This window comes from Daphnia pulex, chromosome 2 (genome assembly GCF_021134715.1).
Source record: "Daphnia pulex isolate KAP4 chromosome 2, ASM2113471v1".
Lineage (NCBI taxonomy): Eukaryota > Metazoa > Arthropoda > Branchiopoda > Diplostraca > Daphniidae > Daphnia > Daphnia pulex.
In genome coordinates, this window is record NC_060018.1 from 8,431,461 (window position 1) to 8,457,381 (window position 25,921).

Below are 25,921 nucleotides of genomic sequence, written 5' to 3' on the forward strand. Positions count from 1 at the left end.
ACACACTGATTATTGTACAGAAAAAATGGGGGGAAATAACAATTGGGAGGAATGGAAATAATGAGCGAAGTTGGGGCCACCTATCGGGGGCCCCCTAGGCAATAGTCGCGTAGGTGCGCCGGTGTTGTTATGCGGCGCCCGGATCTCGTCGTCGTCTGTTGGAATGGAATATTCCTAACACACTCCCCACCAGAGCCCGTAGCATCCGGCTCGACATCTTCGGCGACGTCGTCCGGTTCTTCGGTAGCTGGCGTAGCGTCTCCGACATCGAGATCGATTTCTTGTTCTGGTGTAGTTGGGTTTGGATCCTCTTCCGGCTCCTGGATCGGTTCCGGATTTCCAATTTCGACGTCTTCGGCGAGGTCTTCTCGCAGCTCTATGGGGTGAAGACATTGAATGGCTCTATTAATTAAATTACCATTTGGAACCTTGAGCATGACAGAGCGGATGAGTCCGTCGCGGCTTGGAATCAGTTCCTTCACTACTCCGGTAGACCACATGAGTCGTTTGGAGTTTTCGTCGTGGATAACGACGACTTCTCCTAGGCGGATCTTCCTTCCGGATTTTCCTTTGGAGTGGAAGTTGTCTAGTTGGAGTAGATAATCGTCGACGAATCTAGCACAGATGTCAGCGACATATTCCCTCCTGTTCTTGTCCATCTCTTGTAGTACGATGCTGGTCGATGTTGGAGCTAGCAAGTTAACGGCTGGCTCCGGATCGGCACGAGTAGAACGTCTGTTGTTTAGAAATTGGTTTGGAGTTATCGGAAGTGGATCGTCAGCTCCTTCCCCAATATGGCTGAGTGGGCGGGCGTTGATTACGCTCTCGATTTCTGCTAGACTCGCTTCAAGTTCCATGTAGTCAAGGCAGGCTCGACCGTTGGAGCGTCGCAGCAGATCCTTGACGCTCCTCACCATCCGTTCCCAGAATCCTCCCCACCATGGCGCTAGGCTGGCGGAAAATATCCAAAGGGTTTTTCTGGACGCGAGGAAATCTTGAATGGTTGGATCGGCATGGATAGTTCTCAGGAATCGTTCAACACATCGGAAAGTTTGCGCGTTGTCCGAATACATCACTGAGACGGGTCCTCGTCTAGCTGCGAATTTTCTGAAGGCTAGTAAGAAGGAACGCGCCGTCATATCGGGTAGTAATTCCAGGTGAACCGCTCGAGTGACTGCACACGTAAAAAGACAAACATAACTTTTAAGATGGTTCGTTTTCTTAGCTTTAGTTGTTGTTGTTAAAATGTCTTGGATTTCGACATCTTCTTCGATTGAATCCTCTTCGCCTACGATTAGAGCTTCGATTGGAGCGTCTCCTTCAGTGGGTGGCTCCTCGATTTGTTCTTCAGTTGGATCGTCTGCTGGCGTCGGATCCTGGACGCCTGGTGGAGCTTTCCTTTTCTTCCTTCGCTGTGCTGGTTTGTACAGCAGTGGTCCAGCGAAATCGACTCCTGTAACGTGAAAAGATTGTGCATGTTTGAGTCGGTTTAAAGGAAGAGGGGCTGCTAATTCCTGGAATGGTGGTGATGTCAGCTTTTTACATTCCACACAATAAGTAAACAAAGTCTTTTTCACTTGCTGTCGTCCTTTAACTATCCAGAATTTTTCTTTCAACTCTGATAGTGTCACCTTTGCTCCTGCATGTAGTAGCGACTCGTGTTTGTCTGTAATTAAGAAAGTGATTACTATATGTGATGCAGGAAGCAAAATTGGGGGATCGATGTTTCTATCTCTTAGGGCAAGTGATACTCTCCCATGGATTCGAACGAGACGGTCTCTGGCGTCCCAGATTGGAAAAAGTGCAGCGATTTTCTCCTTGGGCTGGATTGTGTTGTCTAACTGTAGCGATTCAAACGCCTTAGGATACCGCTCTCGTTGGAGCTGTCTGTAGATCGTTAGTTCCGCTTCATCCAGCTCCTCTCTGGATAATCTTGTAATCCGGATAACTTTTCCACTTCCTTTTCCATCTGGTCCAATTGCCTTTATCGACTCCATTCGTTCTGGACCGGGAGGTCTGAGCTTCTTTTGACTCCTGCTGAGGAATCGTGAGACCCAGGCTGTACGTCTTAACAGTCGATTCCAGGTGGAAATTTTGTCGAGATTCCAGTCGACGGAGGCTGTTGGAATTGCGATGGCTGCTGTTGTGCTGACCGTCGTACTCCTTGCTTCCGATTCCATTTCGGACTGGATTGTTTGTGGAATTTGGTCGTTGGGAGAATCTGGCCATTCCGTTTCTTCTCCTTTGAGCCAAATCGGGCCGTTCCACCAAAGAGTTGAGGTTACCAGCGTTGGCGCTGGCGCTCCCCGCGAGGCAAGATCGGCCGGATTTTGGAGACCTGGACAGTGTCTCCACCACTCGGGCTGTGAAAATTTTCGTATCGTCTCCACTTGGTTTCGGACGAATGGTTTCCATTTGTTCGGCTCTCCTCTAATCCATCCTAGTGCAACTAAGGAGTCCGACCAGTAGATAGTTCTCCAATACTGGATTTGCATTGCGTTTTTTACAACTTCGCCTAAACGTACGGCTAAAAGTGAGCTCAGCAATTCTAAACGCGGTAAAGTTACTTTTTTCTTAGGTAGAGGTGCAACTCTCGTCTTGCTGGCCAGTAGGATGATGAGTGGATCTTCTTGTCCTTTTTGGAGTCGGGCGTAGGCTACGGCTCCATACGCTGCTTCAGAAGCGTCTCCGAAGACGTGAATTTCGTGTGAGGTGACTTTTTCGGATAGTCCGATCCATCGTGGAATTTGTAGTTCGGTGAAATCGGCGAGACCAGTCATCACTATCTTCCAAGATTTTTGGATATCGGCTGGAGCTGCTTGGTCCCAACCTATCTCCTTTTCCCAGAGCTTCTGGTAAATAATCTTTAATAAAAGTACAGTGGGAGATAAAAATCCAATTGGATCAAAAATCCTTGCCGAGATACTGAGTATCTTTCTTTTGGTGATTTCCGATCCCACTTCTTCTACTGCTTGGATGATGGATGCTGGGTCGAATTTGAACGAATCGGATCCGGTGTCCCACCGGATTCCTAACACCTTCTGTTGGCCGTCCAAGGCTGGGGAGAGTAGGCCTACGACTTGATTCGATAGTCCTTTCTCCTTCAGGTGTTGTTTTAGGTCTTCGTTGTTGGTTGCCCAGCTTCTCATGTTGAGTTGGGCGTCACTAAAGATTTCGTCCGTTTCGTCGACTCTTTTCTTGGCGATCGATAAATTGTTTGCTCCGCCGAGGTAATCGTCAACGTACAAACTTTCTTCCAGCTGTTGAATAGTTTCTGGAAAACGAGACTTTAGTGATTTGAAATGTTTGTTAATTGTAACACGTAGGAGAAAGGGGCTAGAACTAAGGCCAAAGGGCACTCTCTTCCACTTGTAGGCAATTAGAGGCGATCCAGCCACTGCTGGATCCCTGGGCCATAAAAACCTGATTGCTTCAGCGTCTTCCGGCTGCAGGGCGATGTTTAGAAAAGCCTTTTCTATGTCGGCAATCCAGGCAATCTCGTACTTTCTGAAGCGTAATAGCACTGATAGGAGATCGGGATTGAGATTTGGTCCGGTCTCCAACACGTCGTTCAGACTTGGTCCAAATTTCGTTTTTGCTGCTCCATCAAAGACGGGTCTGATTTTCGTCGTTGATTTGTCGCCTCTGAAGATCGGATGATGTGGGAGATAGGTGTGAAGCTCTTCGTAGTCCATGTTCGCCTCCTCGACGAATTTGCTGTCGATGAGCTTTTGGATTTCTGCGTGGTAATTCACCAAGTCTCCTGGATTTTTTCTCAATCTTGTTATTGTGCTTTCCACTCTTCCGGTGGCCAACGGGAGATTTTTCTGAAGTCTCCACTTGTCAGTTGTCCAAGGGATCGGTGTACAGTATCTTCCATCTGGCCATCTCGTTATTTTTTCGTCAAAGAAATCGAAGCGATCCTCCGACTCCACTGCATCAGCGCCTTCAAGGTTCGCGAAGTTTTCTATTTTCCAAAAAAGGGAAAGGTCGAAATTAGTAGCAACTTGTTCTTCCTTCTCAAACCATTTACTATCTGCTTCTCCGCTGGATCCGATTGGGGCATCCGAGAATGACGCTCCTATTGGTAGATTTTGGGGACTGGCCGTTCCAGTCTCCTTTTCCATTGGAATTTTGTTTGCTTGAGTTGAAAGGATTTTTCTTTTTTGGCTACTAGTCGCGAATGTTGACGTAATCTGTGGAATCGGATAACTTGACGTTAAGATTAAATTTTGAATCACTTGAGTTCCTGTCTTCGATTTTGTTTCTTGTGATGGTCCAGCAATCATTCTTCCGAGTTTCGTTTGAAACGCTCGTAATCCGCACGGACTCTGTATGGCGGCTTCATTCGACATGATTTGGAACATCTGGTCCCTTCCAACTAAAATTCCAATTGGCTGATCTTCGGTGTGTGCCATCTCGAATCTGTCGTCGGCTAATTTTTCGTTTTGGATCCAGAGGCTGCTTGCGAATTCGTTTCCTACGTACGGGCCGGAATCTGCAATGTGATCTGATTCTAAAGCCATTAATGTAACTTTTGGGGCGCCTTGCCAGGTGCCCCTTACTTGCATTTCGACGTTTTTTGTCATTTCGGGCTTGCTGGGTTCCTTTTTCTTGAACACTCTTGTGCTGATGTTTTCCACCGCTACTGTCTTCATATTAAGTTGCGATGAGAGTGATTTCAACACCCAGGAACGATGACTCCCGTCGTCTGCAAATAAAATCGCTCTTGTTTCGTTACCGTTCTGGCCGCTGATGATAACTGTTGCCGTTTTCAGCATCAATTGTCCAAAGGTGCTTGCACAGGCTGTAGTTGTTGTAGTTGGACTGCTGGCCATGATGCTTGCTGCCGTTGTTGGGTTGGGGACTCTGACGTCTCCTTTGTCGCAGAGAGAGGTGTGGTGTCTTCCTCCGCACTTGTTGCAGTTCCGGGTGGATGTGCAATCCTTCAGCTCGTGCTTTGATCCAAAGCAATTGACGCACCTTTTTAGATCAAAAATTATCTTCTTCCTTTCCGCCAGTCCTTTCGGACATTTTGTCGGCCAGTGAATTTGGCTGCAGAAAATGCAGGGCCTTTCACATACAATCCAGCTTGGGTTAAATTTAACGTTTTTACTTTTTAAGGAGGATTTGACCTGAGGGGCTGGGCTTGCTTTGGCTCCTATTGCCAGTTGTGATGCTGTTGCTGGCGATGGATTTGCCGGTTTGGGCTGTTTAGGAGCTGGAGACGATTTCTCCTTTTCCACACCTTTGATTCGGTTGAACCTTTCGGCCGCATCGATTTGATCTCCAATGAATTTGATGACCATCTCGATGTCCGTTGATTTGTTTGTTGGCGATTTTGCCCATTCTTGTTGGAGCCTGGTAGGAATTAATTTGATTAATCTTGCTCCGAGGAGTCCTCCGAAGGAGCTTGTGGGGACTCCTAACGTTTCCAACGCGCTGATGTGCGATTGGAGATTCAGCTGGAAGCTCCTTAGAGCTGGAACGTCGTTCCCGTCCTTATATAGGCTGCAAGGTATCCAGTTTCTCCATGTGCGCGTCGATTAGAACGTCCGTCTTCCCGTACATCCTTTTCAGTTCGTCGATTGCGACTTGGTAATTCGCATCTGTTAATTCAAGATTGTTAACCAACAGGTACGCCTCACCTTTAAGATATTCCTTGAGGTAATCGAATTTTTGGACGTTTGAAAGAGATGAAGAGTGGACAGCTGCGTTAAAGGATTCCCAGAATTGGGTCCATTCCAGTACGTCTCCTTTGAAGTGCTTAATTTGTCGCTGCGGCAATCGTATCGACTGTACGGCTGAAGCTGGAGCTGGTGCTGCTGTCACGTTGATTACTGGCGCGGGAGGTGCCGGAATGGCCGCCATGATTTGTGCAATAATTTGCGCCATCTGTGCTTGACTTGTTGCTTGATTTGCCGTTGATTTGATGCTTGATTGGATGCCTGGAAGAGCGTTAACAGTCGTCTGTCTCTTTCATCGTCCGACCACTCTTGTTTCTTCTTCTTGATGATTGATCTTGCTCCAGATACTTCATCTTGAACTTGGAGAAAGATGTCCAGGTCCCCATCAATCTCCTCCTGCGCGGCCTTGGTCGCTATTAATTTCTCCTTGATTTCTTTTGTTGCGATTTGGTAGCTTTCGAAGAGACTTTTCAATCTTGTTTCCAAGGTTTCTAGTTCTGTTACGTCTTCTGATGCCATCACTTTATTTGCAAATCCGTTGATCCGGCCTATTGCTCTTGTTATGTGGCCTTTAGTAGCTGACCTTGTGGCTTTCATTTGCTGAACCATTCTTCCTGGTTGTGTAGCTCTTCAAGAGCTGTTGACTGGGAAGAAAGAGATGAAAATAGAGAATTAATTTGATTTTTTGAACACTTATCGACTGATTTGCCCGTTTCCTTTCCCTGTTTTCCTTGGGGGTTCGTGGAACGGATGAGTTTCCGTTTTTTGTTTCCACTTTGTTTGAAATCCCTTGGATGTATCTGAAAAAGAAGAGACGATTTGAATTTGGAGCTAGGGTAATACCCAGGCTCCTCCAAAAAAATCCGGGCTGGTCAACTCAATTAAGCGAACTGGTTTGTTTTGTTGTTGGTGGCGCCACTCGCGGCTTTCCACTACACTGAGCGAGAGAGAAGATAGAGTTTTGTTTTCGTTGGTGGCGCCCCTTGCGGCGTGCCACTACACTGAGCGAGAGAGGAAATTGAGCGATTTTTTTTTTTTTTTTTTTTGGTGGCGCCCCTTGCGGCGTGCCACTACACTGAGCGTGAGCGAGTAGATGGAGAGATTTTTTTTTTTTTTTTTTGTTGGTGGCGCCCCTTGCGGCGTGCCACTACAGTGAGCGTGAGCGAGTAGATGGAGAGATTTTTTTTTTTTTTTGTTGGTGGCGCCCCTTGCGGCGTGCCACTACAGTGAGCGTGAGCGAGTAGATAGAGAGATTTTTTTTTGTTGGTGGCGCCCCTTGCGGCGTGCCACTACGGTGAGCGTGATAGAGAGAAAAGGGTTTTTTTTTTTTTTTTTTTTTCGTTTGGATGCACCGATTTCTCGGGATCCTTATGTAAGAGGGGTTTTTTTCTTTTTTAAGGAAGGACAGATAGACAGAGAATATTCATTCAATAATTGTATTTAGCGGTTGGAGCCGCCATGTTCAAGAATACAATTAGATTTACTTAAATGGTTGGGTTCCTCTGCTCCCTTCCTCTGGTATTTCTTCTTGTGCAGAGGTGGCCCGGACGGGCGTTGAAGCGGCCTCGTACCCTCCTCGCTTCTTCACTCCTGGCGTAGGCTCTCTTGAGAGCTGGATTGGCCTCCAACTCCCTTTCAAAATGGCGCCTGTCTTCGTCCGTGCTGGTATCGTCCGTTGACTCTTCTGACGAGCTTTCGTGACACAGCTGGATCCCGTCCTCCTCCGACTCACTCTCTGACTCTTCCTTTGGGGCTGCAGCAGCTGCTGCTTCCTCCTGTCTCTCCGGGAGATAGACCACTCGCCGAAGTAGACCTCTACCGACGTGCTGCTCACGGTATCGTACTTGGCGTTGTTCAATGTCGGGCGGAGGTGCCTGGATTGGCTCCTGATCAGCTTCCGGTTCTTCAATCACAACTGGCAGTAACTCTTGAGCCGGTGGTGGAACCGGTTGTGGGGCCGGTTCCTCTTCTGGCCGGTAGCGTATGTCGCCCCAAAATCTTGGACGAATCGCGTCCGCCAGCTGCTCTGCGTTGAGGTGCCTCCTAGCAATCTCCAAAATTGGTGCCAAATTAGGGGCTAGGGCACCTGGTGGCAGCTGGTCTAGTGGGATCGGCTCCCTTGGTGGTGGACGCGGTGGCGGTTCCACCCAAGCTGGCAATAGCCCCGCCTTGCGCAACAGCGCCCTCTTGATCCTCTGCGTTCGCTTTCCTATTTTGCTGGATGATTTGGAGACCTTTCGGCTCCTCTATAAGTGTTGAGAGAGAGAGAAAAATATTATTTCTGACTCAGAACAATAAAGAAAAAAAAGGGAAGAAAACGGACACGGGAAGATGATACGCGAATAGATGGAAGAAGAGATGAGTGCCCAATTAGTAGGCTTAGGCCGATCTTTGGGCTTGAGGTTGGGTCGGCGTGGTCAATGGCCGCCCCCTCAGGCTGCCCGACAATGGAGTGCGAGAAAAAATTGAGAGAGAAAAAAAATGGATTTTTGGGCATAGGTTCCCCCCCTTTGGCCGTCTTTTTGCTTTTACAATTTAGAAGTTTGATTTGGGCAAATTTTACCCACACAACAACAACAACAAAAAAGAGAACAAAAATAACGTTTGGGGGGTCTAGAATTGTGTAGCCCCAACCGGCTTCACAATTTTGAGTTTGAGTGAGTTGAATTGAGAGGGAGGACACGTTGGTTCACTTAAACGGTTTCGAAGGACCATGTAGAAAATGTAAAAGGGATGTTTCGGCGTGTCGGGCCGATTACTTACAGTTTTCAAAGTTGAATAAATTAGACACGAATCACCGTGTCCTGTTCCTCTCGTATATTTTAACACACTGATTATTGTACAGAAAAAATGGGGGGAAATAACAATTGGGAGGAATGGAAATAATGAGCGAAGTTGGGGCCACCTATCGGGGGCCCCCTAGGCAATAGTCGCGTAGGTGCACCGGTGTTGTTATGCGGCGCCCGGATCTCGTCGTCGTCTGTTGGAATGGAATATTCCTAACACACATGCTGTGCTGCGTACCATCCTGGCGATTAAATTCCAACCGTCAGAATTGCTTATACAGTTAAGAAACCGTTGGTGAAGCTGACGCAGCGAATAGGTGAGCCCCTTTTTCGATTCATTTAGCTGGAAGTAATTAAAACGTTTCATGTATTTCTGAATGGTAGGTTTGATATTCTTGAAACCTCGAGTTGCGGGAGAGGAACAGACCTGGAGATACCAAACTTGGAGATACCAGCGGGGCAGCAGATCATTAGCTGCCAATCTGCAACAGAGCCAACCCGTTGAGACTAAAGCAGCTATTTCGGTGAATGATGAAGATGACCACGATTACGACGTGCCGGAAGAAATCGAAGAAGTACTTAACGAGATCCTGCAAGCCCCCCCCCCCCCCGAGACAAGAACCGTGAAGTCCAGTACTGAATTTAAATCGCTTTCATTTTTTAAAGCATTCCTTTTTCATGAAAATCTTATTTTTTACAGGTACTCTGCAGCAAAAGGCATTGGGCGGCTGACCAGTAGCTTATCAAAGAATTTTGCCGACCAGGTTAGCTTAATATTAATATGAAGACGTAATAATAATCAGCCTTATTCATTGTTGTTGTGTGGCTTACATTCAGTAATTCATGTATCTCTATAGAAAACACTGAACAATATAAAGCTGTACGTGATGCCGCTTGTTACCTCTGCTGGGCTCTTGCCCGATCCTAAGACCCGTCTCTGCTCCAGCCATTCGTCCATCAGTTGGCTAAAGCCATAGTCATCACCACCGTGTTCGATCGTGAGGTCAACTGCTGACGGGCTGCCGCTTCTGCCTTCGAGGAACACGTCGGTCGACAGGGCACTTTTCCTCACGGCATCGACATTCTGACCACCTGCGATTAGTTCGCTTACTTAAAAATGCCTATCTCCAACTCAAGTGAGTTTCATTCTGTTTCAAATTCATTTCATTCTGATAACAATTCTCTTTTCTCTCCAGTCTTTTCGTGGCGCAATACGAAGAGTACCGGCCGCATCTCATCCAGCATTTAGTGGATCGTAAACGTAAAGTCATCCATTGGGACACGGTTATTCGACAGCTAACATCTCAGGTGTGTCTGAGTATGGCATGGTGGTGCAATTGAACTTTGCTCATTTAACTTCAGTTGTTAATCAGAATTTTCGTTCAGGCCTTACATCAAATGACGTTCCTCGATCCGGAGAGTATGAAACTGATTCTTTCTACTCAGATCCTTCCTCGCTGCACAAATCCTGAACTTTATTTACGGCACGGAAGCATTTTGGCCAGTGGCAAAGTCATCAGCGCTCTTTGTCAAGTGGCAAAAGACCATCAACGTCGTCTGCCAGATGAACTTGGTCAGTTACCGCTGGTCATTTCTTACTGAATTATTTCTACAATGTTTTCACGATCCTTTAGGTGATGCCGCGATAGAATCCATTACCCAAACTTGTATCGACATCCTGGAGGAGCGTTTCTGACGGAGTTTCGGCGGCGATACAATGCGCATAGCCGTTTGCCATTTCATCCAAGATCTTAGTTCGGGGGGTTTCCTGTTGCTGGACGCTGTAGTCGACCGTTGGTTGAAGGCGTTACGAGAGTGTCTCGCTTCAGCCGATTCAAATGTCCAGCAATCGGCCTTCAGCGCCGTCACCGCTTTCATTGGCGAATACTTCCGGCATCAGCCAGTGGAGAAACTCACTGCCTTGTTGAACCATTTCCTACCCAAGGTGACGAGCAACAACCAACAGGCGAGAGTAGGAAACGCACTAGCCCTAGGCTCAATGCCTCGCTTCCTCCTCACCGTTTCCTTGCCGGAAGTCATCCAACAGTTGTGCACCTGCGCTCTCATCACCGACAAGACTCTCCAATGGGCCGAATCTCGAAAAAATGCTCTGACAGCTCTTTCTCTCGTCTGCACAACCGTTGGGATCGCCCCATCCAGTCCAGGTAAAATGACAGACGACCTCATTTGCATTTATTTTGAGATGAGTCTCAATTTTATTTATTATTTCACAGGTGGGGTTGATCAAGTGACACTGGCCGGAATATTCCGCACATTGATCGACGGCCTTGAAGATTACACGGTGGATAGCCGTGGAGATATTGGTGCTATCGTCCGTGAATCCGCAATGTATTCTATTCAGGTTCCGTTTAGAATTCTTTTATTTCAAATAAAATAAATCGAAAGAAAACATTTGAAAATTTCTACAGGTTGTTTAGGTATTGACCAACACCTCGCAACCAGACCTACTTGAAGCTGACCTGATCCGCTCCGTATTGCATGCGGTGGCTAAACAATCGACGGAACAAATCCGTCGTAACCGGTTGTTGGCCCCCAACTTCTTTTCTTCTCTCGTCTACTGGTACTTACAGAAAACAACTTAATTCTTAACTTTAATAGGCCTACCTATAACGAATTGATGTTTGTTTTAGTGATCCCACCATTCCTCACATTGAGCAGTTGGAAGAATTGCGTTCCATCATTCCACCACCTCCGCTGGAAATTCGACCGAGAAGGAATGTTTCGATTTGTGGATGAAGGTGATGCGACTCGACACTTACCGCAAAGCCGTCATCACCGGACTTGTTTCCAGCATCGGCAGTCTCACGGAGAGTTTGGTATGCATTTGCATTTATTAAACAACACCTCGAGTATTGCTTATGACCTAACTTGTTGTCTCGCAGGTTAAAAGTTCTAGCGCTCCATTCATGAGTTACCTCCGCCAGTTGGTTGCCGAGAACAAATTGGATGAACTGAATTTGGTCACCCGGGATATTCTAAACGTGTTTCAAGAGAATTTGAATAGTGTCCGACTGATGCCGTACATTTTCAACTTCCTGGGCCATCTCTTGTCGTCCGGATGTTTGGATTCCGTTTTCAAATCCATGTCACTGTCGCTGTTGACCTTGATCCGCACTGAGATGACCAACGGCGGTAAACCGTTAAAAGTATTCATTTAAATTAAATTACGAATTTAAATATTTAGAAATCTAATTTAGACTGTTGATTATCATCTTTTTTTACAGTTGTTGATATCGTCGGTGGATTTGTACTGTCACCTACTCAGAGGTGAACAAGTGACGTTCGATAAATCAATCATTCACCTGTTAAATCTGCTAGTGAATCGGTTCCTTCGCGTTCGTAAAATCACGGCCACCAAGTTGTACGAGACGCTGCTGACTCTGACAGATATTAGCCCGTCGTTGGCCAATCACCAAGACGACATCTTGGCCATTCCCAGCGACACTGACTGGGACGAAGACGTCGAAGCTTTGAAGCCCGTCAAGACTCAGCTTCGCTCACTTTTAATTCCACCGACTTTGAATCCTTGAAATTCTTAGCCTTTCATTAAAATTATTTGCTTATTTAAAATTAAAAAACCACCCGAAATTGTGTCATTAGTTTATGGGAAATACAATTTCGATTGTTTGGCTGCACTAAACCGACTAAAGCCGCCTTTTTTGGCGAATCGCAAGTCTTGCCGAGCGGGGCTTACTGATCAAGGTTTTAAAACCAAGGACATCAACTCCCGATGAAATTATGCGACCTCTATCGGGAAACTCGCGCGCACAGCAAGAGATCGGAATTACTAACACAACCATACAACAATATTTACAAATGACATTTTACACAACTCAAACGGCTCTTCCATCTATCCTCTACGAGTAAATCTCATCAAAGCTCACAATTCGACGCTTCTAAATATTGTAAATGTGAGTTTGATTGAATGCGCCGTTTTTTTTTCTTTACACCTTTACTACAAAACCAGATTTTACAAAAAAAAAAAAGCCCTTCGGGAACCTCTCCAAGGAGCAAAGCGCATTGGTAGAAGTTTTTTTATAAGATTTCTATTTCTTATTTGTAAATTAAACGCTGAAGTTGACGATGAGCAGATGACGCCATCTTCATGACGCTATTGAACCACGCTAGTGACGCTACTATCACCGATAGATGGAAATCTTCAAAACCGCATTTGGTATTCAACTATAATAGAAATTTCCTTTTCGTGCTGTATATTAAATCAATTAATGTATATATCATCAATTAAAAAAACAAAAAACGATCAATTTCGCCAGGATAGTTCCACACCGCTTTATGCTGTTGAGCTATTAATTTTTCTAAAATATTTTGTAAATAAAATTCTTTATCGACATGGACGAGATTCGAACACCGGCGTTTAAGATTCATAGCCCGAGATGCTAACCACTAGACTACCCGTTGACATACACAGAGAAGGGAAAACATGGGCGTGTATGGTATGGCCCAGGTAAACCCCCCCTTTACTCACCCCTCTCCCATGAGTGCTGTTGTGTACGTGGCAACGTCGCTTGCAACCGCCAAGGGCTACTTGCCGGTAAAGGCGGTTGGCTTGGCTTAGAGGCTGGAAGCAGTCGCACGATTTGTGTGCTTACCCTGAATACAATTACGATCGCCCTTAGCGACCGAACAAAGACATAACATGGCGCAGTTGGCTTTGCTTTCGTGATTTCACGTCTTCTCGAACCTTCAGTGTAACTTTTGTGTACTCGTGTGCGGGGAAACTATCGTTGTTACAGCCGGTGTGTACGGGCCCCACGCGGTGTTGGCGGCCATTACGGCGTCCCACGCTTTCCCCCACCATTTCCCCTCGACCAAACGTTTTCGGGTGAGCACCTCGTTCGCATTTCCGCTTGCTAGTTATCTCCTCGGCAGCTCGAATTTTTTATTTTTATCTGTGGTGACTGGCAGTGAGTGTGCCCCAGCGACCAACTTGATATCGTGGGCGGCCATCTTTATCCACATCACGGTTGTCGCCCCTGCCCTTTAACACTCGACGTGTGTGTATGTCGACGTGCCCTTGTCGCTCACGTGCTCTTTATTTTTCATCTGTGGTGACGGCGGCAGTGAGCTCCAGCAACCATCTCGATATTGTGTGCTGCCATCTTTCTCCACAGAGCTGTGTAGCCTCTGTCTTTTCATACTCGACGTGTGTTCATGTCGACGTGTCCTCGCAACTTACGTTCATCTGGCCCGGTCCCACCGCACATTCCTCCCCCGGTGCAGCGGAGGCGGAAACGCACAAAGCAGCATCCAGTTTCATCACTCGCGGGTCCTCCCGTGGTGGTCGGCAACATGGCGTCGGCAAATGACGCTATGGATGCGGCAGTGGCAGCAGCCAACTCGGCAGTGGCAGCAGCCAATCGCATTGACGCAGTCGAATTACAATTGACCGGCATCGCGCAACAACTTCAGCTATTGCTCGGTGGCGGCGGTGGCGCTGGCGGAGGTGGCGCAGGCGGCGGTGGCGCTGGTGGCGGTGGCCCAGGCGGTGGCGCTGGCGGAGGTGGCCCAGGCGGCGGCGGTGGCGCAGGTGGAGGTGGCGGTGGAGCCGGTGGCGGTGGCGCTGGCGGTGGCGGGGCTTCCCAACGCCGTCGCATCGACACCTCCTGTTTGGAAAAATTGCACGGAGACGCGTCTCTGGCCCAGCTCCGCTCCTGGCGGAATCGGTGGAATGATTTTTGCCACTTGAACCAATTGAACGCCTACCCGGTGAATGAGCAGATGGCGGCATTTCGGATGGCGCTGGATCCAGCCATGCAGCAGGTAGTGGAGGTGGCTTTGGGCATCCTTCCTACGTCGCCCTTATCGCTTTCTGACGTCATTGACCGCATCACGGATCACGTTCGATCTAAGCGGAACATCGCGTTGGACCGCGTGGCGTTTGACGAATGCCGACAGCACACGTCCGAATCCTTCGACGACTTCTACATCCGCCTCCGGACGCTTGCGGACGCAGCCGACATGCGTGCCGCGTGCTAGGACTCTCGGATGGCTACCCGCATTATGGCCGGCATACGAGACACGGAGACGCGGAGGAAGCTGCTGGCACTCAGTCCATTTCCGACCGGTCAGCAGGCCATCAACATCTGCCGCAGCGACGAGTCAGCTAAGGCCAGTGAAAAATCGCTGAATCACCCGCCGTCAGTCGCACAGCTCGAGTCAACGTCCCGATACGCCATCCGACAACCATAGATGCGGCTCCTGCGGACGATCAGCGCACCGCGCTAATGACCCCTGCCCAGCGACCGGTAAGCAATGTCACCGATGCGGTGGCATGAATCACTTTTCTCCATGTTGTTCGAAGAATCGCAAGCAGGAGAAGACGGAAGGGGCCGGAGCGGGTGGCGGCAGCGGCGGTCATGGCAACGGTGGCACCTCCAGTGGCGGCGCTAATAGTCGGGGCGATGCCGGCAGCAGTCGGCCGCGTTCTCACATGCAGCGCGTAGTCATCGGCAACGTCTGTGCAAAACGCCGTCGTCCTGCTCCAACCATCTCTCTACAGTGCTGTGATTCGGACGGGGCGGTCATCACCACCGTGCAAACGCGACCCCCGACGGCGGGGCAGAAGTTACAGTGGCGGGCCTCGATGTGATGCGTGCGTTGGGCGTATCAGAAAAAGACCTCGCATCCACGGCGTTTGACCTTGTAATGGCAGATAAGTCTACCCCCCTCTTGGCTGTCGGTGAGAAGGAGATTACAGTGTGTTATGAGGGGACAACGGCAGCGATCACCTTTACATTTTGCCCGGAGGTTGACGGCGTCCTTCTGACTCGAAGAACACGAAGAAACAAAGTCCATTTCGAGTGTGACGGATTCTAACTACGGGCCCATCTTTGTCAGTCTCCTTTACTTTGTGGCCCAGATTATGTGTAAGATGCCCTTATTCTTGTGTGTGTTCCGTTTTCCCCACCTCTGCCCCGGCATTTGTTTATTCCTTTATTTTTGTTTGTGTTAAGCGGTTCGCCGCTCGTTGTCCGTCTTCACCGCTTGGGACGGGTTGTTGTGTACGTGGCAACGTCGCTTGCAACCGCCAAGGGCTACTTGCCGGTAAAGGCGGTTGGCTTGGCTTAGAGGCTGGAAGCAGTCGCACGATTTGTGTGCTTACCCTGAATACAATTACGATCGCCCTTAGCGACCGAACAAAGACATAACAAGTGCGTGCAGCCTCTCCCGCTCGACCACACTTCTGGCCGGCTTGAGCAGCACCTCGCGTCAGCCCCATAAAACAATAAACTTAAAAGTGATATGCGTTTGTTGCTTTAAAAAACATGAAATTGTTATGGATATGTTTGAAATCATTTATTTCATCAAACATGTTCATTTCCTACTTCACCTGAGTACTGGCATAGGTAGAGGGGGGAGACGCGTTCAAGGCTGAGCTGCTGAAGGGGGGATCGAGCTAGGGAACAAATAAATGGCGAAGAAAACACGGAAATTTGTTCATTTTCTTAAATTAGCGATAGTTAATAAGTGAAAACGACGTTTGTAACAAACGAATTTTACAGTTAAGATCAAGGGGAATACGTTCATAAAAAAATAAAGACGGGAATCAGCTACCTAACATGTGGAAAACGAAACGGCAATGTGTGAATTCACTCATCGTGGTTTGAGCTACGGCAATGAATATAAGCGGTGGCGGATCCATCGTTGAATATTCCACCTTCTCGCTCATGTAGAGTATAGGTCGAATTATTTTTTGAAAATATTTCAGAGTACCTTATCTAACTTAGAAATAATTGGGAGAAATAGGCCCACCCGTAGAAAATAAACGGCTTAGAGCAGGCTTGCGCTAGACTTGTTGCCAAGCCCAGCACAAGCTCGCGGATTCCAATCTTAAAAACTTTAACTTTTAATAATACTGTTTTTAAGCTTGGACCAAACTTGTTTATTCAAGGTTACCCCAAGCCTTTTATTTTAATGTTGTGATAAGCAAACTCCAAACTTTACGTATTATTGAAAAAAAGTTCTGACTTTGATGAGGTTGGAACCATCAACCACTGAAGTTGCAACCCAGCTTGCTATCCACTCAGCTATAGAGACCTTATCAATAGAGGCAAATTGTATGTATTAATTACATCAATGGTTAATGAAATGGACTCTTGTCATTTTTTCGTTGCAGCAGAGAAAACATTGGAGTACGTTTATAAATAAAGTAAATACGTTAAGTTTATGATAATTGTGTTGCTTAAAGGACTTGTTCTGTAAACATACTTAATTTCATTTTATAAACATACTTATTTTTTTGTAAGCATGTTACACTTCGAAGAAGCATGACATTTTGCTTTTCAGTTTGTTTATAATTCTTACCAAAATGCTTAACGTGTTAAGTAATCTTAAAGTGCTGAAATAGGGCTAAAATAAGCATCCTACCGCTGCTGTGCAGTGCATGTTGATCTTGAAAGAAAAAATGCAACTTTAAAGTATTTATATATTTTTATTCATATAAGGAATTCAAATGAAACATATATGCAATATTTATTTCATAATTAGCCTATAATATATAATCAGTTAATTTGTAAATATTTATGCTTGCGCCAAGGTTATTCCAAGCACAGCAAAACATGAAATGTTTGCTGTGCTTGGAAAAGCCTCATTCTGAGCAATCAATTTAAAAAGTTAAAAACTATTGCCTTGAAATAGCCTTGCGCAAGCATAAATAAAAAGGGGAAATATAATACAGAAAATAACATGCTTGGAGCGGCTTTAGTTTCAGCATTAAAAAGAAGTCCATCAAATACTTCATTGAGGTATACTTGGTGCAAGCTGGTTCCAAGCCTAAAGCTTGGAACCAGTTTGCACCAGGCAGTCGCGCTATCGGCTAAGCTAAACTTTTTCTACGGGCACTTTGACGGAGAAATAGGACCGATTTAAAAATATTTTAAAAGTGGGCCTATTTCGTAGGGTCCTATTTCGACCGGTCCTATTTGCCGGGCCTATTTCGTCGGGGCCTATTACGACCGGTCCTATATCTCCGGCTTCCAAAACAACAGGTAATTTGCTCTTTTGCTTAATTTAAAATCGGTTATCAATAGTAAATATGGTTGTTAATTTGTCTGCACCAATTCTTGACAGTGATTGATGGTCACCGCTAATGCTGCAACAGAATGTACTGGATGATGTACCTTACTCCGTCCTGTGTGACAATATTGGTGACCGAATCTAAAACAGTTTATTTCCCACCTCCTGGGAGTGAGAACTTGAAGACTCTTCATTGACACCAATAAAGCAGCCACAAGTTCCGAACAATTATCTTTATTACAGAGCAACACCGACTTGAACACACCACCAGCTAATTGGTTGCTAAGTCATCCCAAGAAAATAGTTGGGCCAGCTGTTTCCAGGAATCCAAAGTCAACAGAATTTGCCAGTTTTCACATGGCTTCATCTTTTTTAGATTCCATGGGTGAAGTTGATGTGGTGAGTGATGCAGAAAATATCAAGAAGCTTTTGAAAATACCGTACAGCAAAAATGCTGTCAGTATGATGGTTCATCGTGTTGGAAACACACTGCTGCTTGATGAATTTGACATCCATACTCACCTACTGAGAGCAGCTGAGAACGAATGGGGTTGGCTGAAGAAGTTTTATTTGGAACACATTAGCCTCCTGTTGTGCTAAGCAAAAAGCCTCAGACAAGAAATCAAGCCGGCACAGTCGGGACTACCTGCAGCAACAAAACCTCATCTCAAAATTTCTCTATCACTGTATAGCCCTTAATGAGTCAGAAAATACAGACCCCCAAAGTTCAGGACTGGAATAATTAAGTTCAGGTAAATTTGTGTACTATTTAAAGTGCTTAGAATTTGAATTCTTATAGTAAAACAAGTCTTTTCTAGCCTGTAATTGATCCTCTCGGTGATCCTGTTCCGGAAGAGAGTCACGTTCACGATGATGCTCTTCATCAGTTTTCTAAAAATATCATAAGGACATTTGAAGATTTGCGGATGTTAATCGGTACAGATATGCCTATTTTGGGCGGTGGGACTCACCCGTGTCTTTCGCTTCGCTTAAGGTAAGCTCTTAAGTCAAGCAAACTTACGTGATAGCTTAAATGAGTAATTATTTTATTTTGTCCATTGATCAGAGATATGTCAAAGCCAATTAATGTGCTTACAGGACTGGACTACTGGCTTGAGAACTTGATGTGTATGTCATATACCTGCTATTTTCATGTTTTACAGTTTGTAACCGATTTTTTAAATGATTATTTTTGTAGGCAATGTTCCTGAAGTTGTGATGTGCTATCATTTGGGTAAATAGCGTCCCGCTACGTGAAAAACTGGAAAAAGCGTTGCTAAATTCTTTAATGGTTACAGGTGGTCTGGTCCAAAAACACGAGCTTATTAAGACGGACGATTTACCACGCTTACCGGGCTCACAGTTTAAGCCGGGCATTATTAAAGATGTCGCACAAAATATTCTCTCTTTCCTAAAATCTAAAGCCACCAAGGCAGGCCACAGTTATTGGCTGTTTAAAGGTAAAATAATTTTTGCTTTGGCGATCAAGGAAATTAATGTCTTACATTTACTTTTCGTGTCTTCTTCGTGAAACAGCAAAAGACGATGATATTGTTAAGCTTTACGATCTTACTTCGTTGCGCAATGATTTGAATGAAGACATCAACCAGAATCCATTTACGACACCAGTTGCCATACTTTTCAAGTAAATTTGTTTGCCAATGCGAATTTTAAATTGTATCATGAATGCGTATGTGTTTTTTTAGAGTGGCGCAAAATTTGAAAATGCCCAGCGACTGGAAGCGACACCAAGGCACTGTCTTAGCTCTTCTAAAGAACTGCCTATCACTTCTTGATGCAATAAAATATCCACAGGTAGCAATATTTAGTGATAATATTTCTTGGTTTTTTTTACATGTCAGGTTCAATACGTATTTTTAGGTCGCCAGGTTTGCTTTGTATTATTTATCTGACGTCTATTTACCAACATCACTCAAAGTTCCAGAAGCCGAAGATACTTCTGAAGAGGTCGAAGAGGAATGGTCTGACGAATGGGAGGAATCCTCAACGGAAGATCACTTCTCGTAATTTTATTGTGTCGTAACAAACAGTTGGAACATTATAAATAATTCACCTCTTAAAATTTGCGTTACAGTGCATCTGTCGACGTTGCGGCACTTTCGACTCCGCAACAGGTCCAGGCAGAGGAAGAGAACGTTCGTAGAAATGCGCGACCCACCGTCGGAGATAATTGGGAACAGCGCTGCCCTTTTGCACTCCAGTACGCAGTCGAAACCCTTGAATTCCTCAGCAACAACAGTGTGTTAAACCAAATATCTGAATTGGGAATGACATTATATTTGCTTTCCATAAATAGGGGGAAAACTAAAAAAACCATCTGAAGAAGAACCCTCCTTGGCCACACCATTGAAACCCATTCCGATGCCAGCGATATCAGACATTAAAACAGCCTCCTCTCGAGTAATTAATTTAATTGATCTTCAAGTAGTTTGTCCCCACATGTCTGACTAATAATTATCTTTTTGCTCTAGTGGTGTCACTGGCTCATTGATGTTCAAGGAACCACAGAACGAGTGGAAGCAACAGTATTGGCGACTATTGATGGAGAAATGCCGTTTGGCTTACGTAACTCTACCGATGAAGCACGAAAAACCAGCCCTTCAATCCCTGAGAAGAGTTTGAGTCACCTTCGAATGGCCGCGTTGCTCTGGGCTTATTTTGAGCCTCCTGGTTTACCTTTGCCGGTACCACCTCAATCAACTTCACCTCAGAATTTGACTAACTCAACATCCCTGCAAAATCATGCCCTGGGTTTAGCTGGAGATGTTTATTTCTCTATGGTGCAACATTGGAATGAAGTAACTTCTCAGTCACAGCCGGTGGAACGGAATTTGATTGACGATCAACTCCTACAGTTGCTCAGAAATTTGCAACTTGAAAACGTGTTGGACGAGAGTTATTTCCCATATCCAACGTCACTTCACGAAGCTTTGCAGTTTAGCTTGGAGCAATATCGTCTGGCCCTTGCCTCCTTCGTCCCACTAGAATCTGGAAGTGCATCTGACGTTCTCAGCCTGGGGAATGTCGCCAACGAAATGGGCGTCTTCATGAGTAAAGACCAAAATCCGGTCGGGGAATCCGGTAATTCATTTTTCTTTTTAGCTTACTACAAGTAATAGGAAACACTCTACATCTCAATACTCAACTATATATGTCTTCAAATGTGGCAATGTTTGCAATGAAAGCAGACATTTTTAAAAAATCTGCCAAATTAATAAAAAGAAAACACAGTTGAAATTAGTTTTTTCTCACTTATTTAACATTTAACTCACCTTGTTAAATACCCAAATATCTCCATTACTGAAAATTACTGAAAATGGCTTTAACAGGATTTCTCGTGCGTGGACTTCATTGCTATAGAAAGGCAATTTACCTAATCATCCACACAAACATAATATTATAGTTATGCTTATTATGTGCACTATTTTGTTAATTTCAGAATAGTTGTCTTAAGACGAATTCTGTTTGTTTCCTTCAAACATTTTCACCAATTTTCCAATTAGAAGAATATGGAAAATTATTATCTGGCTCAGACATAGCTGAGTGAGTTTAGTTTTTAATTTAACTCAATTCTGGATGTATCCACTTAAAATTTAATTTCAGGAAAATCCAAACAAGCTTATGTGACCAAGTTCAGAAATTTAAATTGCACCATTCCTGCTTTACTCCACAGTTAGCAATTGTTCAAGTGGGTGCTCGAAAAGATTCAAATACTTATATAAGAATGAAAATGAAAGCAGCTGAAACAATTGGGATTATAGCCACACATTTTTGTCTTCCATCAACTACAAATCAAACTGAGGTTCATTCAATCTCTTCTTTCCCTAAGTTTTCACCTCCCTCTTCACCTGTTCAAACTATATCCTTTGATATTTGAACAGCTTTTGAAGACCATATCTCACCTGAACTTGAACCCTAGTGTTCATGGAATAATTGTGCAGATGCCATTGGATTCTGCAAACATGATTGATTCTACGCTCATCACAGATTCAGTTATCCCAAACAAAGATGTTGATGGATTAAATACAATAAACCAGGGAAAACTAGCTGTTGGTGATTTGGCTTCTGGGTTTCTGCCTTGTACTCCCAATGGCTGCATAGAATTAATAAGAAGGTCTGAAATTTAGATTGAGCTTTGGAATTTTCAAAATTTTATTCTGAAATTTATTGTAGAACCGGGATACTAATAGAGGGAAGTAAGGCAGTTGTTGTTGGACGTAGTAAGATAGTTGGAACTCCTACTGCCGAACTCTTAAAATGGCATAACGCAACCGTAACCATTTGTCATTCAAAAACCAAAAACTTGCCTGAAGTGGTAAGCTAATAATTATTTTAAAAAAATACTGCTCCAATACGCATTATGTAATATAATGGATTTTATGAAATACGATATAGATTGCTGATGCAGATATACTTGTGGTTGGAATCGGACAGCCTAACATGGTTAAAGGAGACTGGATCAAACCAGGTGCAGTTGTGATAGATTGCGGTATCAATTCTTTACCAGGTATGAATGTATTGTTTTAGTTGATCATATAATCACTGACGGAATGAATAATTCATCTCAGATACGAAGAGTTCGACGGGATATAGATTAGTAGGGGATGTGGATTTCGAAAAAGCCAGAAAGAGAGCTAGCTGGATTACTCCTGTTCCTGGTGGGGTTGGACCCATGACCGTAACCATGCTAATGAAAAATACCGTTTTAGCTGCATTAAAATCCACATTAGGCAATAAAGTGTAATATTGTGAGCTGAGATTCAGCTTAAATAATACGGAAATTGACCTAATAATAAAATAATTAACTAATAAAGCATAAAAAAACGGTTTGCGCTATCTGGAACGAAAGACAATAGGATCACCCAACATTTGAACTCAAAATAATTATTTTTACATATTGAATTATTTTTCATAATGTCGAGACATTTTAACTCAAGATAAAAATAATAATTTTTTTAATTAATACAAATATTGCCGGTATCTGGGACGAAAAACCATTTGAATTGGCCGACATTTGGACTCGAAATAATTATTGGGAAATTTGAATTAACAATAAAAAATAATTTATTTTCCGAGTCATTTGAACAATTAGGCTACTCGGAAAATCGATTGAAATTGATCGCGATACGTAATAGTAAATGTAAGGATGTTGCCGTTCATTTGTTTTCTACATGCTTCCGCAAAGGGTACACGCCCGAAAAATAAAGATTTATTGTTTTTAACTGGCTTGGGTAATTTTTCACGGAGATCATTTTTTCGAGAGGTTTAATGCCTCAAAAAAATTTATTTCGTGAAATATTTAAGTTTAAAGTTGTATTAGGCTCCTCCTTCCCAAATTTGGCTGTTCAGCCATCTTTGGTAGGAGGAGCCTAATTAGGGCCTCAAACAATGCAGGGTTGTCAGCAAATTTTATATACCTGTTTGGCCATGGAGACCCATCTTGTTATTGATCATTCTTGGTGCAAGCCTCTCCAAGGAATGTCTCTGCGTGCCCCAACCAAAAGACTCGATCACCTCAAACTGAAATAAAGAAAGGAAGAGTAAACAAGTGCTATTTGTATGAAATAATTTTAAAATACTTACTCCTTCGAACCGCCAAGAATTATGAATAACTGTACAGTTAAATTTATACTCATTGCTCCTGTTCGTTTGATAACCTGGTACCAGTCTTCGAAGCATCACTTGAACCTCGCGATGGCAGCTTACTTGGGTCAGGAAATCTTGAGCTCCTCGGCTACGATGGATGGCATCCCGAAGACGAAGGTCAGAGAAGCTATCCCCTCTAAAATAGAGGGCATGCCTCATTTCAAAATGACTCGTCAAAACCATGTTTTTTCATCGGAGAACCTCTAGGCTTCGGGCTGATCCACCTCCTGTTTTCCCCTTCCCTTTTTGACTCTTTGAGGGTTTGCAATTCTAATCCTCTTTGCAACCCCATTTCGGGTTCGCGTGAAAACCACTACCTTCTCAAACACTTCCTCCTTGCCATGGGCAAGCTGCATTGCAGCCTCACGAACCATTCTTACATGAGGATGCTCCTCAGCCGCTGGGATTGGAGCTTCTTGCTCCAAATCCTCGTTATCCTTTTCAGCCTCACGCTCACGCTCAACCCTTGCAGCAATACCGTCAACCAAGGCCCTGAACACCGGGTGACGTTCCTCCTCCCACCCCATTTCTTTCTCAAGTTTCACTGACGAGGCCCATGGTTTTTTCTGATCCTCAAAAACTTCCATGTGTTATCCCGTTTGTTGTAAAATCCCAGTGATAACTCGATGAGTGGGGCGATGGGTCTGTAGAACCTCTATGACGGATAAATTTTCCGCCTTCACCAGTTTGGGATAAACCATGAGATCGAAGGCTGAACAAGGCGATCCTAAGTGCCCTGACAAAAAAAATGTACCTCTTCAGTCAGGAGTGTCATAACGTGACGACATGGTTCGTCTGGAGTAGCATCGCAACCATCTGTGTACAGTGGAAGCCCTTCTTCGGTGATTTTGATGAACTTCCATCCGCAATACAGATTCTTTTTGGGCTTGCCTTCTGGAACCACCTCAAGACTTCTCTCACTAAACACATGATTGTCTGGGGCACGATAAAGATCCTTCAATACATCCATCCTTGGAAATTTGCGATATACCCTAGATCTATAGGTAATTTTGTCCGCCATTTTGTTCCTGATTTGTTTCGATTCTGAAAAATACTCCCTTTTTTACGTCTTTGCTTAGGAGTAATTCTTAACACATCTGGTGTCTGTAGTTGTAGCGCAAAGAGTGATCTTTGCTAGAAATCATAAAAATATGTATTTATAAATTTGCTGGCCCCGGGCACACCAAATGTTTTCCAATTTTTGACTCTTCTAGTACAAATTCTTCATATTGTTTCCTTATTTCTTCCATTTCAATCTTTTTTTTCTCTTTTTCAATTTCAAGCTTTCTCTTTTCTTCCATTTCAATCTTTTTTTTCTCTTCTCCGACTAAATATTCCTCTTTCGACTCGGCCAAGGGCTGTGCTGCAGTGCCGTCGAAAATGACGCGGTAGCCCTCCAAAGCGCGGTTGCGGTACCGAATATCGCTACTGCAGAATTGAACTCCTGCTGTAGTCACAATAGGAAGATCAATAGGAAGAACTGGATCATTTCGGCGGAAAACATATCCGTGGATTTTTCGGTTCCGATACAGGTTTCGTAAGCTTCATATAAGCATCCGTCATCGCGTTCTCCTTAACGGAGAACGCGATGACTAGTTGCGGTGAAATTTTTTTTTATTATGAAAAAATTATGAAAATTGCGACACAAGTTTTAGCACTTGTGTCGCAATTTTCTTCAGCTCATTTCTTCCTTGCCCCTATCCGAGACTCGGGATGACTCCAATGTGTAACAAACAGTTAATAACATTGTTTGTTGGTTTTATAACTGAAATACTAATACTAACCTCCACAAATGCCCAAGCATTTTGTGCACAACAGACAAAATGAACCTAAATTCATGGGAATTGTTCCAGTTGAACTGTGAGGGAAAGAGCCTATGTAGCCTGGCCTGCACGTCACGATGACAGGACACTTCCTCCAAAAAGGTTCCTGTCCTCATATTTTTGGAAAAAGTGACTCGTGAATTCTTCTGTCTTTCTTTATTTTGTGTCTATAGAAAAGAAAAAAAAACATTTTTTTTCAAAGAACCAGCTTATTTTTTATAAAGATCAAAATTTGTTAGAAGACGACGCCTTTGTTGTCCTCCCGCCTCCACCTCCTCTTCCAGAAATGCTTCCATCACCACCACGCCGATGGCCATCTGAAGAGCAAAGAATAAGATTTATTTAAAAGTAAGGGACACCACGACCCAGCTTCCATCTTCCACCTATGCATCCACTACCACTACCATGATTACCAACACCTGCGAAGCAAAGGATATTAGGCTAGTAAAGGTGAGGAACACCACGACCACTACCTCCAAGATGACCACGAGTCCTTTTTCACCGATCGCCAGCACCAGGAACTGGGAACCCCATCAAGGGCAACTGCAACAGCAGCAACACCACTTCCACCTGTGAAAACTAAGAATATATTTTTATCCTTAACTATTCCTTTACTATAAAAGAATAAGCGATTTGGGAGGAGGAGTTTTCCGTATGGGCATGCGCTGATTGGTTGGCGGGGTTTCTAGCTTTTTTGTGTAGAAGAATTTTGGGTTAAAAGAATTTCATTTATTGTCTTGATTGAATCTTGAAAATGTAAAAGAAAAAACAAACAAACATAAAAAACAAACAAAACATTTGAAAATTCATTGCAACATCTCCTTTTCCTTTCCCTCCATCTTGGAGGGAACGTGTTGACGATGCATGTAAAAGGATTCGACGGTTGTTCGAATCTGCATTT

General features: G+C 44.5%; 5 protein-coding genes and 1 long non-coding RNA gene across 8 annotated transcripts; 4 read left to right on the forward strand and 2 right to left on the reverse strand.

The window, feature by feature from the left end:
- Positions 1-80: 80 nt before the first annotated feature.
- LOC124200800 lies at positions 81-917 on the reverse strand. Its single transcript, XM_046597099.1, has one exon. The coding sequence runs from the start codon at positions 915-917 to the stop codon at positions 81-83; it is 837 nt and encodes a 278-aa protein (XP_046453055.1).
- A 218-nt stretch (positions 918-1,135) lies between these two features.
- On the reverse strand, positions 1,136-5,309 carry LOC124200805. The gene is made up of 4 exons (XM_046597113.1): positions 5,136-5,309; positions 4,242-4,958; positions 1,293-4,118; positions 1,136-1,174 (listed from the first exon to the last, which is right to left on the reverse strand). Exons 1-4 carry the CDS (start codon positions 5,307-5,309, stop codon positions 1,136-1,138), a joined length of 3,756 nt encoding a protein of 1,251 aa, XP_046453069.1.
- Positions 5,310-8,692: 3,383 nt separating this feature from the next.
- On the forward strand, positions 8,693-12,134 carry LOC124188370. 3 transcript variants are annotated; one of them, XR_006872331.1, is made up of 12 exons: positions 8,693-8,790; positions 8,858-9,106; positions 9,174-9,237; positions 9,331-9,609; positions 9,670-9,781; positions 9,860-10,046; positions 10,108-10,638; positions 10,708-10,835; positions 10,903-11,054; positions 11,125-11,310; positions 11,377-11,640; positions 11,719-12,134. It is a non-coding gene; the product is annotated as an uncharacterized LOC124188370 (long non-coding RNA). The 3 variants fall into 3 exon arrangements; XR_006872333.1 differs by having other exon boundaries at positions 11,377-11,626; positions 11,692-12,134; XR_006872332.1 differs by having other exon boundaries at positions 11,377-11,626.
- Positions 12,135-13,804: 1,670 nt separating this feature from the next.
- Positions 13,805-14,491, forward strand: LOC124200809 (keratin, type I cytoskeletal 9-like). The gene has a single exon (XM_046597125.1). The coding sequence runs from the start codon at positions 13,805-13,807 to the stop codon at positions 14,489-14,491; it is 687 nt and encodes a 228-aa protein (XP_046453081.1).
- A 3,833-nt stretch (positions 14,492-18,324) lies between these two features.
- On the forward strand, positions 18,325-20,667 carry LOC124200818 (erythroid differentiation-related factor 1-like). Its single transcript, XM_046597137.1, has 10 exons — positions 18,325-18,524; positions 18,597-18,658; positions 18,729-18,764; positions 18,829-18,990; positions 19,067-19,175; positions 19,237-19,345; positions 19,412-19,554; positions 19,626-19,789; positions 19,848-19,951; positions 20,023-20,667. Exons 1-10 carry the CDS (start codon positions 18,457-18,459, stop codon positions 20,665-20,667), a joined length of 1,602 nt encoding a protein of 533 aa, XP_046453093.1. The 5' UTR covers positions 18,325-18,456.
- Positions 20,668-20,748: 81 nt separating this feature from the next.
- LOC124202984 (C-1-tetrahydrofolate synthase, cytoplasmic-like) lies at positions 20,749-22,308 on the forward strand. The gene is made up of 7 exons (XM_046599545.1): positions 20,749-20,915; positions 20,991-21,094; positions 21,155-21,353; positions 21,433-21,665; positions 21,725-21,866; positions 21,947-22,058; positions 22,120-22,308. The coding sequence occupies exons 1-7, from the start codon at positions 20,868-20,870 to the stop codon at positions 22,293-22,295; spliced, it is 1,014 nt and encodes a 337-aa protein (XP_046455501.1). The 5' UTR covers positions 20,749-20,867; the 3' UTR covers positions 22,296-22,308.
- Positions 22,309-25,921: the final 3,613 nt, after the last annotated feature.

What these genes read in the sequence shown, in the direction of transcription:
- LOC124200800 (XM_046597099.1), bottom strand. Translation starts at nt 917, where the DNA reads ATGGTGAGGAGCGTCAAGGATCTGCTGCGACGCTCCAACGGTCGAGCC.
- LOC124200805 (XM_046597113.1), bottom strand. Translation starts at nt 5,309, where the DNA reads ATGGTCATCAAATTCATTGGAGATCAAATCGATGCGGCCGAAAGGTTC. An exon ending in AATCGAAGACAGGAACTCAA is followed by an intron (nt 4,119 to 4,241) that starts GTGATTCAAAAT and finishes CCAATGGAAAAG; the next exon opens with GAGACTGGAACGGCCAGTCC. An exon ending in CTCCAATCGAAGCTCTAATC is followed by an intron (nt 1,175 to 1,292) that starts GTAGGCGAAGAG and finishes TTACGTGTGCAG; the next exon opens with TCACTCGAGCGGTTCACCTG.
- LOC124200809 (XM_046597125.1), top strand. Translation starts at nt 13,805, where the DNA reads ATGGCGTCGGCAAATGACGCTATGGATGCGGCAGTGGCAGCAGCCAAC.
- LOC124200818 (XM_046597137.1), top strand. Translation starts at nt 18,457, where the DNA reads ATGTTAATCGGTACAGATATGCCTATTTTGGGCGGTGGGACTCACCCG. An exon ending in CTGGCTTGAGAACTTGATGT is followed by an intron (nt 18,659 to 18,728) that starts GTATGTCATATA and finishes TTATTTTTGTAG; the next exon opens with GCAATGTTCCTGAAGTTGTG. An exon ending in TGAATTCCTCAGCAACAACA is followed by an intron (nt 19,790 to 19,847) that starts GTGTGTTAAACC and finishes TTCCATAAATAG; the next exon opens with GGGGAAAACTAAAAAAACCA.
- LOC124202984 (XM_046599545.1), top strand. Translation starts at nt 20,868, where the DNA reads ATGGCTTTAACAGGATTTCTCGTGCGTGGACTTCATTGCTATAGAAAG. An exon ending in TGCATAGAATTAATAAGAAG is followed by an intron (nt 21,666 to 21,724) that starts GTCTGAAATTTA and finishes AATTTATTGTAG; the next exon opens with AACCGGGATACTAATAGAGG. An exon ending in CCAAAAACTTGCCTGAAGTG is followed by an intron (nt 21,867 to 21,946) that starts GTAAGCTAATAA and finishes AATACGATATAG; the next exon opens with ATTGCTGATGCAGATATACT.